At 41.7% G+C, this 13,810-nt stretch overlaps 1 protein-coding gene across 5 annotated transcripts in view; it reads left to right on the top strand.

Moving 5' to 3' along the window:
• The window catches only part of FNIP2 (folliculin interacting protein 2), a 137,669-nt gene that overhangs the window by 75,873 nt on the left and 47,986 nt on the right, over nucleotides 1–13,810 (top strand). For all 5 annotated transcript variants that reach the window (XM_015139419.3, XM_015139421.3, XM_015139418.3 and 2 more), the window contains one exon: nucleotides 7,579–7,708. In XM_015139419.3, the coding sequence (XP_014994905.3) occupies nucleotides 7,579–7,708 (130 nt within the window). The remainder of the gene's footprint in view (nucleotides 1–7,578; nucleotides 7,709–13,810) is intronic.

Consider the following 13,810-nt stretch of genomic DNA (forward strand, 5'->3'; position numbering starts at 1 on the left):
ATTTTTTATTTTGATGGGATTGTTTCCACATGTAGTTGAGTAGCTGCTGAAGATAAAGAAGAGTTAGGAGTTCTCTGTAGCATCCTTTCCCTAGATGTCTCCTTGCAAATGAAAATGCTTGGCAGGGCGTAGATCTGTTCCAGAGTCCTGCCCTGATCATTTGCTATAGCTGTGTTTCCTGGACAAAGTCTGAGGGTGCTGCCTGTTTGGAACTATGATCACATTTTCCGGCAAAATAAAGAAGCCAACTTCAAAACTTTTTCCTTTGAAGAAACGAGCTGCTTCTGAGTGCTTGACTTTTGCACTTTCTTTCTCGACTTAACACATTCTGTCGTTATGTTGTTAAATCCTTGAAGACTTTTGTTTGTTCTTCTCCCACAGAGTGTGAGCTCCAGGAGGGCAGAAACCTACCCAGTCTGTCATATCAACAGATCTGTTCCCAGCAGCTCATATAGTACCTGGCATATAGTAGATGATCAATGAATATTTGAATGAGGGGGGAAAAATAAATCCATCCATATATTTAAATAGGAGCGTGCATGGATTTTTTTTGTCATTATTGATATTATCTGGTTCTTTTCATATAGAATATCTGGGATGTTCTCCCTTAGAGCCTTTTCCATGGCTGGCTTTTGTTGGCATTTAAGTCTCAGTTGAGATGACCCACTTTCATAAAGGTGTTCTTGACCACTGATTACAGAATTTACCTCTACCACCCCCGTAAACCTTTGTCCTAGTTACTTAGAGAAAATCATGGTAACTTATTTTTATAGTAATTACCACTGTCTGAAATAATCGTATTTATTCCATGAGTGTTAAGTTTCTTAAGGGCAACTACTCTGCCTATGTCCCTTCAGTTTCCATCCTAGAGCTAGGTCCCTAGCATGGTGCAGGCGCTCAGTAAGTGTTCAGTAAATATTCATTGAGTGAATGGATTTGATTTAAGAGTTTCAGGGCCTTATTTGGTCAAATCTAAATTCTTTTGTCAAATAATCACTACCGTGTTTTCTAATAAACCGTCACAAGTAGCAAAATTTTTTTCAGAGAAAGTTAAACATTAATCTGGAACTTGATTGGCACATGCCAGGAACAGCAGCAATCAGCATTTAAAAATATTTAGATTGATTCTCTTTTCTCATTGTTAATCTCTGCAGGAATAAATGGATGCTAGCTGAAGATACCTCCTTAGATAGGAGGGTGGGGACAAAAGCACAGTTGTGTTTAAACTGGGAGTTAACCAGATATAAAATGTTAACAGTAATCTGGTGATGGAACTAGGGTTAATTTTAATTTTCTTCTTAATGCACAAAACTGCCAAAATCTTTGCAACCTATATGCATTAACTTTTTTCTAATTATAAAATTATTGTAAAAGAAAAGCTAAAAATATTAAGGAACCATTTAGATATAGCACTTTTAAAACTGAAACTGAGCCTGTGAATAATTTAACTAAAAGTCTTGCATTTGATAACTGAGGCACCAATTGGAGAATTTCTTTATCCAGTACACAGAGTTAACTGGGGGCACAGCTAGCACTGAACTCATGCAGAATTTCTTTTCATTATCATGTGGATGCTAGGCTCTATTCCAAAGGTAGTGAATAAACTGGGGGAGAGCCCATGTTGCTGTCTTGTCTTTTTTCTTAGAGATGAGGTCTCACTGTGTTATTTAGGCTGGACTCAAGCTCCTAGGCTCAAGTGATCCTCTGGGCTTGAGCTATCCTCCTGCCTCAGGCCCCCAAGTTACTGGACACACATGCTTGCACCACCACCTTCATGAAGCTTTCTTTTTAAACAAGCTCCCCAGGTGACTCAGATGTGTACTAGCACTCTAGTATTGCATGCATTGCATCAGAAGGCACTGCCATTCAGACGGTGAGCCAGGCCAACTTTCAGATACACTAATGTTGACTGAATCCACCCTCGTGAAAATAGCAGTTGTTTTCAGGTTAAGGTTAGTCCTCTTGCATTTGAAAGTTGTACTGAATTGTTATCTAGAGTCTATGATTAACAATGATGTGCCACAGCACTTTTACATAAAAATCTTAAACTACTTTTGATGAGGAAACGCTGGATAACACTAAGCCAACACTTTAATATAAACTCTCTGATTTGCATGCCATAAAAAGTGTCATTCAGCAGGAAAAAAGGAATGTTCTCTTTGATTTTTTTGCCTTCCCTTGTTATGTCTCTATTACAAGTTCTAAGTTCTTCTCATAATTAACTAATCAGAACTAATAATCTTCTAGTACTCCAGTTACTTGGCCCACGTTTTCTAAGAATGATTAGAAGAAGTAAAAAGTAACATTTATCGTGTGGGTGACTGGGTTAAGTGTTGTACATGTATCGATTTGTTTAATCTTCACAGGAAGCTTATGAAATAGCTGTTTTTTCAAATTTTTCTTTGGTCTGCAACTCATGCTAATGCATTTTACATCATGATCTAGTAAGAAATATCTTTATATATTACAGAGAAGTTTCATGGATTAATATTAACAGTGCAATATACTCTGTTTTCTTTTTTGTTTTTTTTAAATGTTGGTTTTGATCCACTAAACAATTCAGAATCCACTAGCAGATAGCAGTTTTCATGAAGAATACTGAGGTGTGGTACTTTATTGTCCCCGTTTTACAGATGACAAAGCTGACAGGTTAAGTCAACTGCTGTCCAAGTGTCACCGCTGCTAGACACAGAAGCAGGATTTGAACTAGGAGCCTGGACTCTTATTCAGTTTGTAAACTGAATTATATAATACAGATAATTTCCAGAATAAATTGGACCTCAGGGTCTTCTCTGTCTTGTGTTGTAGGGGCAGAAAGGGTGTGATACCTTTTCTCACCCCTCATAAGGGTCATAGCTGACACGCCTGTAACAAAATACAGGTTAACAAGAGAAAAACATAACAAATGATTTAATTAAAATTTTAGGTGAAGAGGAAGCAGAGCCAGATGGCTGAATGGAAGCCTCCATCAATCATCCTCCCTGCGGGAACCCCAAATGTGAAAACTATTCACACACAAAAAAAGCACTTTCATAAAAACCAAAAATCAGCTGAGCAATCACCGTACCTGGTTTTAACTTCATAGAGGGTTGGAGGGTAGGTGAGACAGTCTTGAATTGCCAGCGCCACTCCTCCCCAATCCCCTGACCGTGTGGTGCAGAAAGGGAATCTGTGCGCTTGGGGAGAATTTTGCATTGGAATGCAGTGCTGCCAACGCCAGGCAGAGCTCAGCTGGCGCCCACAGAGCACTTACTCCAGCCCTAGCCAGAAGGAAACACCCATCCCAGCAGCTGGAACTTGAGTTTTGGAAAGCCTTGCCACCACGGGCTAAAGTGCTCTGGGGTCCTAAATGAATAAACTTGAAAGGCTGTCTAGACCACAAGGACTGCAACTCCTGGGCCAGTCTGATGCTGTGCTGGGCTCAGAGCCAGTGGACTTAGGGTGCACACAGCTTAGTGATACAGCAGCCACGACAGCTAAGGGAGTGCTTGTGCCGCCAATCTTCCAACCCCAGGCAATGTAGTTCGTAGCTCCAGGAGAGACTCCTTTCTTCCACTTGATGAGAAGAGAGGGAACAGTAAAGAGGACTTTGTCTTGCAACTTGGATACCAGCTCAGACACAGTAGGATAGAGCACTGGGCAATGTCATGAGGTGCCTATTCTAGGCCCTAGCTCCCGGACATTTTCAGACACAGCCTGGGCCACAAAGGAACCCACTGCCTTGAAGGGAAGGACCCAGTCCTGGCAGGATTCATCACCTGCTGACTTAAGGCCCTGGGTGAGACTCTGAGATGTGACGTGACCTAGCACAGTCACTGCTGTGGTAGCTATGAAGAGAGGCCCCTTATGCTTGAGAAAAGCAGAGGGAAGAATAAAGAGGACTTTGTCTTGCACCAAGGTACCAGCTTGGGCACAGTGGCACAGAATACCAAGCAGGCGCTTAGGGTCCTCAATTCCAGACGCTGGCTCTTTGACAGCATCTGTAGACCTGCCCTGGGCCAGAGGGGAGCCCACTGCCCTAAGGGTGAGTCCCAGGCATGGCAACATGCACCATAAGCTGACTGAAGAGCCCTTGGGCGTTAATTGAACATCAGCTATAGGCTGGCAGTACCCACTGTGGGCCTGTGGTGGTGGTAGACATGGAGAGAGACTCCTCTGCCTGGGGACAGGGGAGGGAAGAGTTGGAGTGACTTTGTCTTGTGGCTTGGATGCCAGCCCAGCTGCAGCAGAACAGAGCACCAGGTAGATTCCTAAGGTTTCTGACTCCAGGCATTGGCTCACAGACAGCATCTCTGGACCCACCAGGGAGAACTTGCCACCTTTGAGGGAAGGACACAAGCCTGGCTGGCTTCACCATCTGCTGATTTTAGTGCCTTAGGTCCTTAAGCAAACATAGGCGATAACCAGGTAGTAGTGGCAGCAGGCCTTGGGCAACACCCAGTGCTGTGCTGGCTTCAGGTCTGACCCAGTGCAGTCTCAATGGTGGTGGTCACAGGGATGTTTGTGTCACCCCTCCTCCAGCTCTAGGCAGCTCAGCAGAGAGACAGACTCCATTTGTTTGGGAGAAGGTAAGGGAAGAGAACAAGAGTCTTTGCCTGGTAATCCAGAGAATTCTTCTAGATCTTATCTAAGATCAGCCAAGGGGAGCACAGTGTCACTTGGCTTGGGGTACCCCCTAATGCAGATACAGCTGCAGTGACCAAAAACTTAGATCACAATACCCAAGTCCCTTCAAACACTTGGAAAGCCTGCCCAAGAAGGATGGGTACAGACAAGCCCAGATTGTGAAGACGACAATCAATATCTAACTCTTCAATGCCCAGACACTTGCCGACATCCACAAGCATAAAGACCATCCAAGATCACGTTACCTCACCAAATGGACTAAATACGGCACCAGGGGCCAGTCCTGGAGAGACAGAGATATGTGACCTTTCAGACAGAGAATTCAAAATAGTTGTGTTGAGGAAACTCAAAATTCAAGAGAACACAGAAGGAATTCAGAATCCTATCAGATATATTTAATGAAGAAATTGCAATAATTAAAAAGAAGCAGAAAATCTGGAGTTGAAAAATGCAGTTGTCATACTGAAGAATGCATCAAAATTTTATATGGTTTGGGAGCCTTCAGAGATACCCAAAGACCCAAGGGAAAACTGTCCCTTTTTATGCTTAGATTTGGTGAAGAGTGGGTAGCCAGGTAGAATTGTGATTGCACAAAGAGAGTTTGATCTTACAGTCACAGACCAAAGGGGAAAACCCACCTAGCAAGGGCCCATCCAGATTCTTCTTGATCTCTCTGTGTGGCATTTCTTCCTGTCAGGTATAGGACTGGACCCCTTCTGGAATTAAGGGTCTTACAATCTACTTTCAGATAAAGTAGGTGTAAGAATTTCTTTATAGCCAACTCTTACACAGAAAGGCAGGGGAATGTTAGAGTAATATTTCTAGGTTTCATGGCTGGCTTTGGGGGAAAGGGGATCTAGTTTCTATGACTTGCCTTAATGCAGAGAGGAATTTTAGTTTCTGTGATTTGCCTTGCAGGGAGGAGCAGGAGCAGGAGAAAGAAGGGCAGGAGAAGGTCTGAGACAGACTTGACTTCTGAGGCCTTCCAGTGTCCTTTGGTCCAAAGTGCTCAGGATGCCAGGGCACCATATGTTGGGGTACCATTTTCTAAGCCCTAATACTGTGACAGGAGAAAAGTATTTACCCAACAAGTACCCCGTCAACCTTGTCTTCTGCCTGCCAGAAGTTGATTTGCTCAGCATAAGGCAAGGAAAGAGGCAGGACCCTAGAGATGTGGGAGGGAGCTTCTGGATTCTGTAGGGGACTTTGGGAACTAGGGGGCAGGACAGAAATGTCTATTTGGGATGTTTTATTAAGTAATTTTGTGTGACTCCAAGGAAAAGCTCTCTTCTAACTCCCTTCAAAATTCTCAGTAAAATTACCTGTTCAGTGATACTTGAAATGTGGATTTGGTTTTGGGGATTTAAGTCTGGTCTCAAGATGGCAACCAGGTCAGCTTACTGGGGCCAGCCACATGTAACAGTTTGGTTTAAAAAAAAAAATGCCATACGTTCAGGAAGCATTTGCTAATTGCCTACTGTGGTCAAGGCACTGTTATGGGTACAATGGATGCAAAGATGATTAAGACCCACCAAACAAATGTTCTGTGAATATCAGCTAGATAAAACGAAAAGCATCTCATAGACCTCTGCTTTGGAAAGAAACTTGAGTCATCATGTTCGTTGATACTATTATAGACTTGTCCACCACTTACCCCAGTCGCCTAGCACACCTGGCATGTCCTATTAGTTGATAGCAAAGTAACTCCTGTAGTATATAAGAGCTCAGGTCGGGGAGTCAGGTTATTTACGTTTGCCCACAAAAGTATAAATAAAAATGTAATAGTTCATGTGGAGACACTGCTTTATCAAGTCATATTCATGAGCATAGTATACTGTGTTTACCAAAATCAGTTTCCTTTACCCTGTGATTTGTTTCAGAAAATGTTGACTGGCCATCTGTAGCACCCTATTTTATTTTCCACTGGACTGAGTGACATTTCAATGTCTAATTCCTTAGCCCTAGGGAAGTAAAAGCAGAACAAGTCTGTTTTCTTCCATTCTTTCAAATCAGTAGATGTTCATCAAGCAGCTTCACTTGAAAGAAACCCTTTGCCTACCTGAGAAGGACTAGTCCCTCCTCCCTGCTGGTTAGAAAAGTCTGGGCTGGCACTGTCAGCTCATACTTCCTGAGACGCAGGTGTAGGCATCTAATATGTAGCAGGAGGAAGCAGAGAAAGGCTCAGAAGCAAATAAGTAGTTCAAGCAGAGAGCATATTGGAGAGTAGAGGTTTCTTTTTCACAGACAACAGAGTAGCAGTGGGGGCTGGAGGGAAGGAGGCTAAGTATTGTATATATGGAGATGAAGGTTGGAAGACATGATACTAGGTGGGGAAAAAACTTATTTGCCTAAATTTTACCTCAAAGTTTAGAGTGAAGGAGTACTCAGGAAAAAATGTGTGTAAAGCAAGCATTGTGTATGGCATTAGATACCAGGTGGCAATATAGTTATGTCGTGTGGACCATTTTAGTAGAGATCTGCAATCTACACTCTGAGTAATGATTATTTTGCGTTTGTAATATGGGCCTGCTAATTTATGCACTTGCTACATCTGTGACACTCTTATTTCCTTTAATTTGTTTTCCTTTTTAAAGGATGTTTTCTTTGCTGTTAGAAATCTTAGCAAGAGAGAAATTATAGTCTCCCCCTGCTGGATATTACTGGTAGAACCTGAAATTTTAGATTACTTGGCATAGATATTTTTTTCCAATTTTTGGATTGTATTAAAATACACATAACATAAAATTTACCATCTCAACCATTTTATTAGGTTGGTGCAAAGGTAATTGCAGGTTTTGTCATTTTTTAATGGCAAAGTATACAGCTCAGTGATATTAAATACATAATAAATGTAGAGTTAAATGATGTTAAATACATTCATAATGTTATGCATTATGTAGCTATATAAGGACTAATTGATCTCAACTTTTAAATTCTAAATTCTTCCTACAGCCTCACTAAGCAGTCTTTTGATCACACCTTTCCCATCTCCAAGTTCCTCTACATCTTCTTCCAGCAGTTACCAGCGTCGCTGGCTTCGAAGTCAGACAACAAGTTTGGAAAATGGCATCATTCCAAGGAGGTGAGTTGCAAGTTTCCTCTTGCTGAGAAGAGTGCTAGTGTAGGCAGCTTGATGAAACTGGCAGGGCAACTGTTCGTGCCTATTGTCAGTGGAAAAAGAACCAAAACTTTTTTATTAGCTTCAGCTTAGCCTGAAAGTTTACAAATTGGAAGTTCTAAAGGAAAGAATAAATAAAAGCTGAAATTTAAAAATCTCCTCCTTTGGAAGACACTGGGAAGTATCTGAGTAGTTGTATCATGTTGAGCTAGATTGGGTGTTCTTTTAAAATGGTGCGCTCTCTGTAAAGTGGGTCCCTTCCAGATGTAGCTTATAAAAGTAATGAAGGGTGGATCAGTCTCTTCCTTGGCTACAGTGATACCAGTTTTGTATTCAAAAATATATGAAGTCAAGGGTTTGTGATACGTAAATTCTTAAACTAAACAGATATGAACATGATTTTAAATAGAGATGGCATCTAGGTATTTTCTGTCTTCATTTCAGTTGGTTTTTGGATCTAAAGGTTAGTTGTGTGCAAAATGTACATTTGATGTTACATTCATAGCTTCCAACTTGTTCTTCCTATAATCCAAATACTTGGAGGGGAATTTTCATGTGTACCTATAAAAATTCACATGTCAATTAACTGATTTAGTAAATTGACTGGTACTCACCATACGTAGGGATCTGTGAAGGTGTAAGATAGTTTAGCATGTGCCTGTACTTGAATAGTTTACGAGATGGTACACACATAAATAATGGTATAAAGATGTTACGTGGTAAATATCATAGGAAGACATAAAGTGCTATGAGACTCAGGATGGAGGAAATACAGTGATGGTCATGGGAGGAATTAGGGAGCCCTTCCTGCAAGAGATGGCACTGAAGAGACGAGCTGAGAAACTGAGGGGTCAGGGTGTGTGAGTAGCACACATCAGGTTGCTTGCCTCGCTTCTGTTCCTTTCACAATCCTAGGGAGCTAGCTGGAAAGAAAAAGTTATACCTTTGCCACCCATCAAGAAGCTACTTTTTGGTTGGTGGACTTTGAATGAAATGATTAAAAGCTTGGAATTCTGTGTGAACACAAGTCCTAGCCCTGTCACTCACTAGATGTATGATAGAATAAGTTAACCTGGATTCTGAGTGTTGCATCATCATCTGCAATATAATAATACTAGCACAGCTTCAGATTGTGGCTGGGAGGGTTAAATGAGATAAAGCAAGTCCAGTGTTTAGCCAAGACATAGGATATGGGCAGTAAAATATGGCCAATGTGATTTATTTACTATAATTATTGCTATCATTGTCATTACCATTACTGCGACTATCAGGAGATGGCACCGCCACCATCCTCACTGTCATTATGACAGCTTCTGTGATTGGAAGAGATGAGTCTTGGAAACCATCCTCTTTCAACATCTCTTTTCTGAAAATGTTTTTTTATCCCTTCAGGCTTAAATCCAAAGTTGAAATAATGTTTTTCAATTCCTTCGAAATTCTTCAAAACTAATTTGAATTGAGATCTGGCATTGGGAACTAGTGAATCTCTAGTGAACTCTTATACCTAAAATAAGTATCTCACGTTCAGAAAGGTTGTGAATACAGTCAAGGCTGGCTACCTAATTTATGGGACCAGTGCAAAATAAAAATGTGGTGCCTCTTATTCAAAAACAAGAAAAGTGTTATTAAAGGGACTAAAAAGGAAAAAAGTTTTTCTTTAAGAATACTTTATGTGATATCTGGTGTTGTAAGCCTTTTCTGCAAATACATTTGTTTGGTCATCAAAGTTTATGGTTTTAGCAACTTGGCTTTCAATGGATATAATTGAAAGTGATAGTCACTCCCAGCAAATGCAAGGTGGCAAATAATTTTTGATAATTTTTTACTTGGAGAAGGATCTTTCTGCTGATGCAGTGTTACATAGCTTTATGGACTATAACAACATTTGGATAAATTTTTGATAAACTTTCAAGATGTAAATTTTAGTACATCTGCATCAGATGATTCTTGTTAAACAGTTTTTTAAAAGATTTAATTCTTCACACAAATCCATTTTGAGTAAGTCTGAATTTAATTTTAGATGTAAATTTATACAAGCTTATTTTAATATTTCTTCTGACATTTCCTGTAACTTGTGGAGATCTTACAAGAAACTAAAAATGTTCTCATGAGTTATATATAATTCAAAATGCCTGTTTATGCATTCTATCACTGTGTCCTCAATTACGAGGAAAAATTAATTTTAAAAAAGCCTTCCTCTTTAATAATTTGTTCATCTGAAGCTTCATATGAAAACAGTGTGGTTTTTTCCAGCATAACAATCTTTACATTCAATTTCTATTTCTATGCCTATGAATATTTACTTTGCAGTGTTGCAGCAGTTTTCAAAAACAGAGACTAAACTCTTTGCAGAATTGTAATAACTCCCTGATATTCTTTATTGCAATGTCCCCATGTAGGCTTTTACTTTGTGATAATTTTCTGTCCTGGGGCTCAGGTCAGAGAGTTAATATCTGTGCAGACTCTACAGGGACAGGCTCCGGTGACTGATGGGCAAGCTGGCCTTCCACCCTGGTTCCTGGTGCTACCAGAGTCCCTCCTCTCTCCGCTCCCCTATCTCCCACAACCATGGCCTCTGCAGCTTCTGCTGTCACCATAGTCACAGCCATCAGTGTGGGTCCAAGACCCGGCTGTGCCACTTAGAGTCTTGTAACACCATGGCCTGCCCCAGGCTTATGGGTATGTGCCTGACTGCCAGGCCAGTTGCTTGGTGTCTGGGCTGCAAGCCCTGGGTTCTGAGTTCATCCATGCCCTCCCCATCATAAGGGTCATGGCTGACACTCCTATAACAAATACAGGTTGGCCGGGCGCGGTGGCTCAAGCCTGTAATCCTAGCACTTTGGGAGGCCGAGATGGGCGGATCATGAGGTCAGGAGATCGAGACCATCCTGGCGAACACGGTGAAACCCCGTCTCTACTAAAAAAAAAAAATACAAAAAACTAGCCGGGCGAGGCGGCGGGTGCCTGTAGTCCTAGCTACTCGGGAGGCTGAGGCAGGAGAATGCCGTAAACCCGGGGGGCGGAGCTTGCAGTGAGCTGAGATCCGGCCACTGCACTCTAGCCGGGGCGACAGAGCCAGACTCCGTCTCAAAAAAAAAAAAAAAACAAATACAGGTTAACAAGAGAGAAACAACAATTTTATTCAGTCAGAGTTTCACATGACATGGAGCCTTCAGACATGAAGATTGAAGGACCCAAGGAGAACTGTATTTTTATGCTTAAGTTCAACAAAGAATGGACTGCCATGTAGAAATGTGATTGGACAGAGATGATCTACTGGTAATAGACTTAAGCAGGAAAACCCAGCAGGGCCTGTCTTGTCGGAATTCTTTTTGACCTCTCTGTATAGCATTCCTTCCTCCCAGGTAGAGGGTAAGACCCCTCTGGAATGGAATGGTCTTATCATCTATTTTCAGGCAAGGTAGGTCAGAGAAATTTTTTGTGACCAGCACTTACAAAGGTGGGAGGAAGTTAGAATAGTATTTCTATAATAAATTTTACAGTTGGCTTTGGAGAAAAAAGAGGCTCATGTTTTTTTTATTTACCTTGGGGAACAGGAATCTTAGTTTCTGTGCCTTTGGGGAGAAAGAGGAGTAGGAAAAGGAAGGGCAGGATAAGGTCAGAAAAGCAAGGTCTTGCTTCTGAGCCCCTGTCCTTCAGTTCAAAGTACTCAGCATACCAAAGTGTCATACTTTGGAGTATCTATTTCTGAGCTTCATTGTCTCATTAGACTTCATCCCAACACATGCTTCATTGTCCCATTAGACTCCACTTACAGCACAAAAGTTCAAAGATAAAATTATTTAAAATTCAAGATGGTGATCACAGAACATTAAATGAAGCCTGGGACTCTTGTGAAAGGGGGACCCTGTGTGTGCCGGGTTGCATGCCCATGCAGCAAGCCCTTAGTGGAGTACTGCTGAACACCAAGAACGTGAGTGTAGCAGACGTTTTGAATTGGTCACTGTGCCTGTGAAGATCCCTTTTGTTTTTTGAGATGGAGTCTCGCTTTGTCGCCAGGCTGGAGTGCAATGGCGCGATCTTGGCTCACTGCAACCTCTTTCTCCCGGGTTCAAGCGATTCCCCTGCCTCAGCCTCCTGAGTAGCTGGGATTACAGGCATGTGCCACCACGCCCAGCTAATTTTTGTATTTTTAGTAGAGATGGTGTTTCACCATGTTGGCCGGGATGGTCTCAATCTCTTGACCTCGTGATCCTCCCACTTCAGCCTCCCAAAGTGCTGGGATTACAGGCCTGAGCCACCTCGTCCGGCCTAAGATCACTTCATTTAAAGGATGTTGTAGTTGATCTCTCCCTTTTGGCAGGTATGTGGTTGTGAAAGTTCATTTTTTATGCTGGAGACAGGAGAACAGTGGGTACCAAACGTTGTGATTGCTTCTGGCTTTGACAGAAGATTCATGGTAGTTAAAAATGTCCTTCCTAAGAGAGTTAAAGGTAGCAGGGATGATATTCACAGTTTCTGGTTTTTGTTAGAATCGGGCAACACTATATTCTGTAAAATAGAATGAATGTTTTCAATATTCACAATTCTTAACAGTTGGCTCCACACTGACCTCAGGGCTCCCTGCTGTGCCAAGTGGCAGGCTTTGATTACCGAATGGGGAATGGGGCTTGGGCATTTAACAGCTAACCTCAGGGATTCCATCACTTGCCGAGGCAATTGAAACCCTAAAGAGAAAGGTATAATGTCCCAGGAAGCCTTTGATTTGAATTATTAAATTGGACCAACCTTATAAAGTTGCTGATGGGGTGTTCTTTGACCTACAAAACATTAATTTCATATAGTCCAGTGTAATACATCAATTCAGTATAAGTTCAAAACTGACATAAATAACAATTAGACTAAGGAGTCCTGATATCAATGATAGATTGTTGAGATGTACTTAAATAGCCATTTTTGCTTTAATTATTTATGATCTTGAAGTACTTACAATGTACATAAATGCTTATCCATAAGTGTTAACAAAATTCTATTTGATTTCTTTGTTAGGAAAAAAATTGTGTGTAGCTGCAGCCTTTCCTTGACTCTCAGGGCTGTCAGCTCATCAGACTGCTTCCAGTTCCTTCCCTCAGTGCTCTGCATGGCATGATGCATTGGCTAGCATGAGCAGCAGCAGACAGATTAGGCATGGGGTCAGAATCCCTGGTCATTGCCAGTATCCAAGTAATGAGCCTAGACTAGAAGATAGAAATCCTGGGTTCTAACTCCAGCATTGTTAATGAGAACCTTTCTGTTCCCGAGGAAGGTTGAGGCAGCACTCTGCCTCAGTTTCCACATTTGCAGTACAGCCTGTGTACCTTCTCTGGTGACATGGAGATAAAAGTATGATGAAGTACTGGGGCACACACTTAAATTTTTGAAAACATTCTTAAACATCCTTTTATTGTAGAATACTTCTTAAATTATAAGTAAGATACTACATGACCTGATTTATTCCACATTGCATGGTTGATCCAAGACTACAGAATGAGGCCGGGCACGGTGGGTCACACCTGTTATCCCAGCACTTTGGGAGGCCAAGGCAGGCGGATCACGAGGTCAGGAGATTGAGACCATCCTGGCTGACATAGTGAAACCCCGTCTCTACTAAAAATACAAAAAATTAGCCAGGCGTGGTGGAGGGTGCCTGTACTCCCAGCTACTCGGGAGGCTGAGGCGGGAGAATGGCGTGAACCTGGGAGGCGGAGCTGGCAGTGAGCAGAGATCGCGCTGTTGCACTCCAGCCTGGGCAACAAGAGCGAGACTCCGTCTCAAAAAAAAAAAAAAAAAAAAAAACTACAGAATGAAACTCAGTAGATTTAAAATTCAGTGGAGGGATATAGTAAAGCAAGTAAGTTCTCCACTGTTACAGCTATGGAAGTTTTTCAGAAATTCAGCAGGTGGCACTCTCTCCTACGTTAAAACTGATGAGAGCATTGGCTATTGTTTATAGGGTGGAGATGATGATGATGAGAAACTGTATTGGGTTCAGTGTTTATGACAGTTTGATTATTAAAGCTGGCCTAAAAATGAGTGGACTGATATGGCCATTTTACTTTTGAAAAA

This window comes from Macaca mulatta, chromosome 5, assembly GCF_049350105.2.
Source record: "Macaca mulatta isolate MMU2019108-1 chromosome 5, T2T-MMU8v2.0, whole genome shotgun sequence".
In the NCBI taxonomy this organism is placed as follows: Eukaryota; Metazoa; Chordata; class Mammalia; order Primates; family Cercopithecidae; genus Macaca; species Macaca mulatta.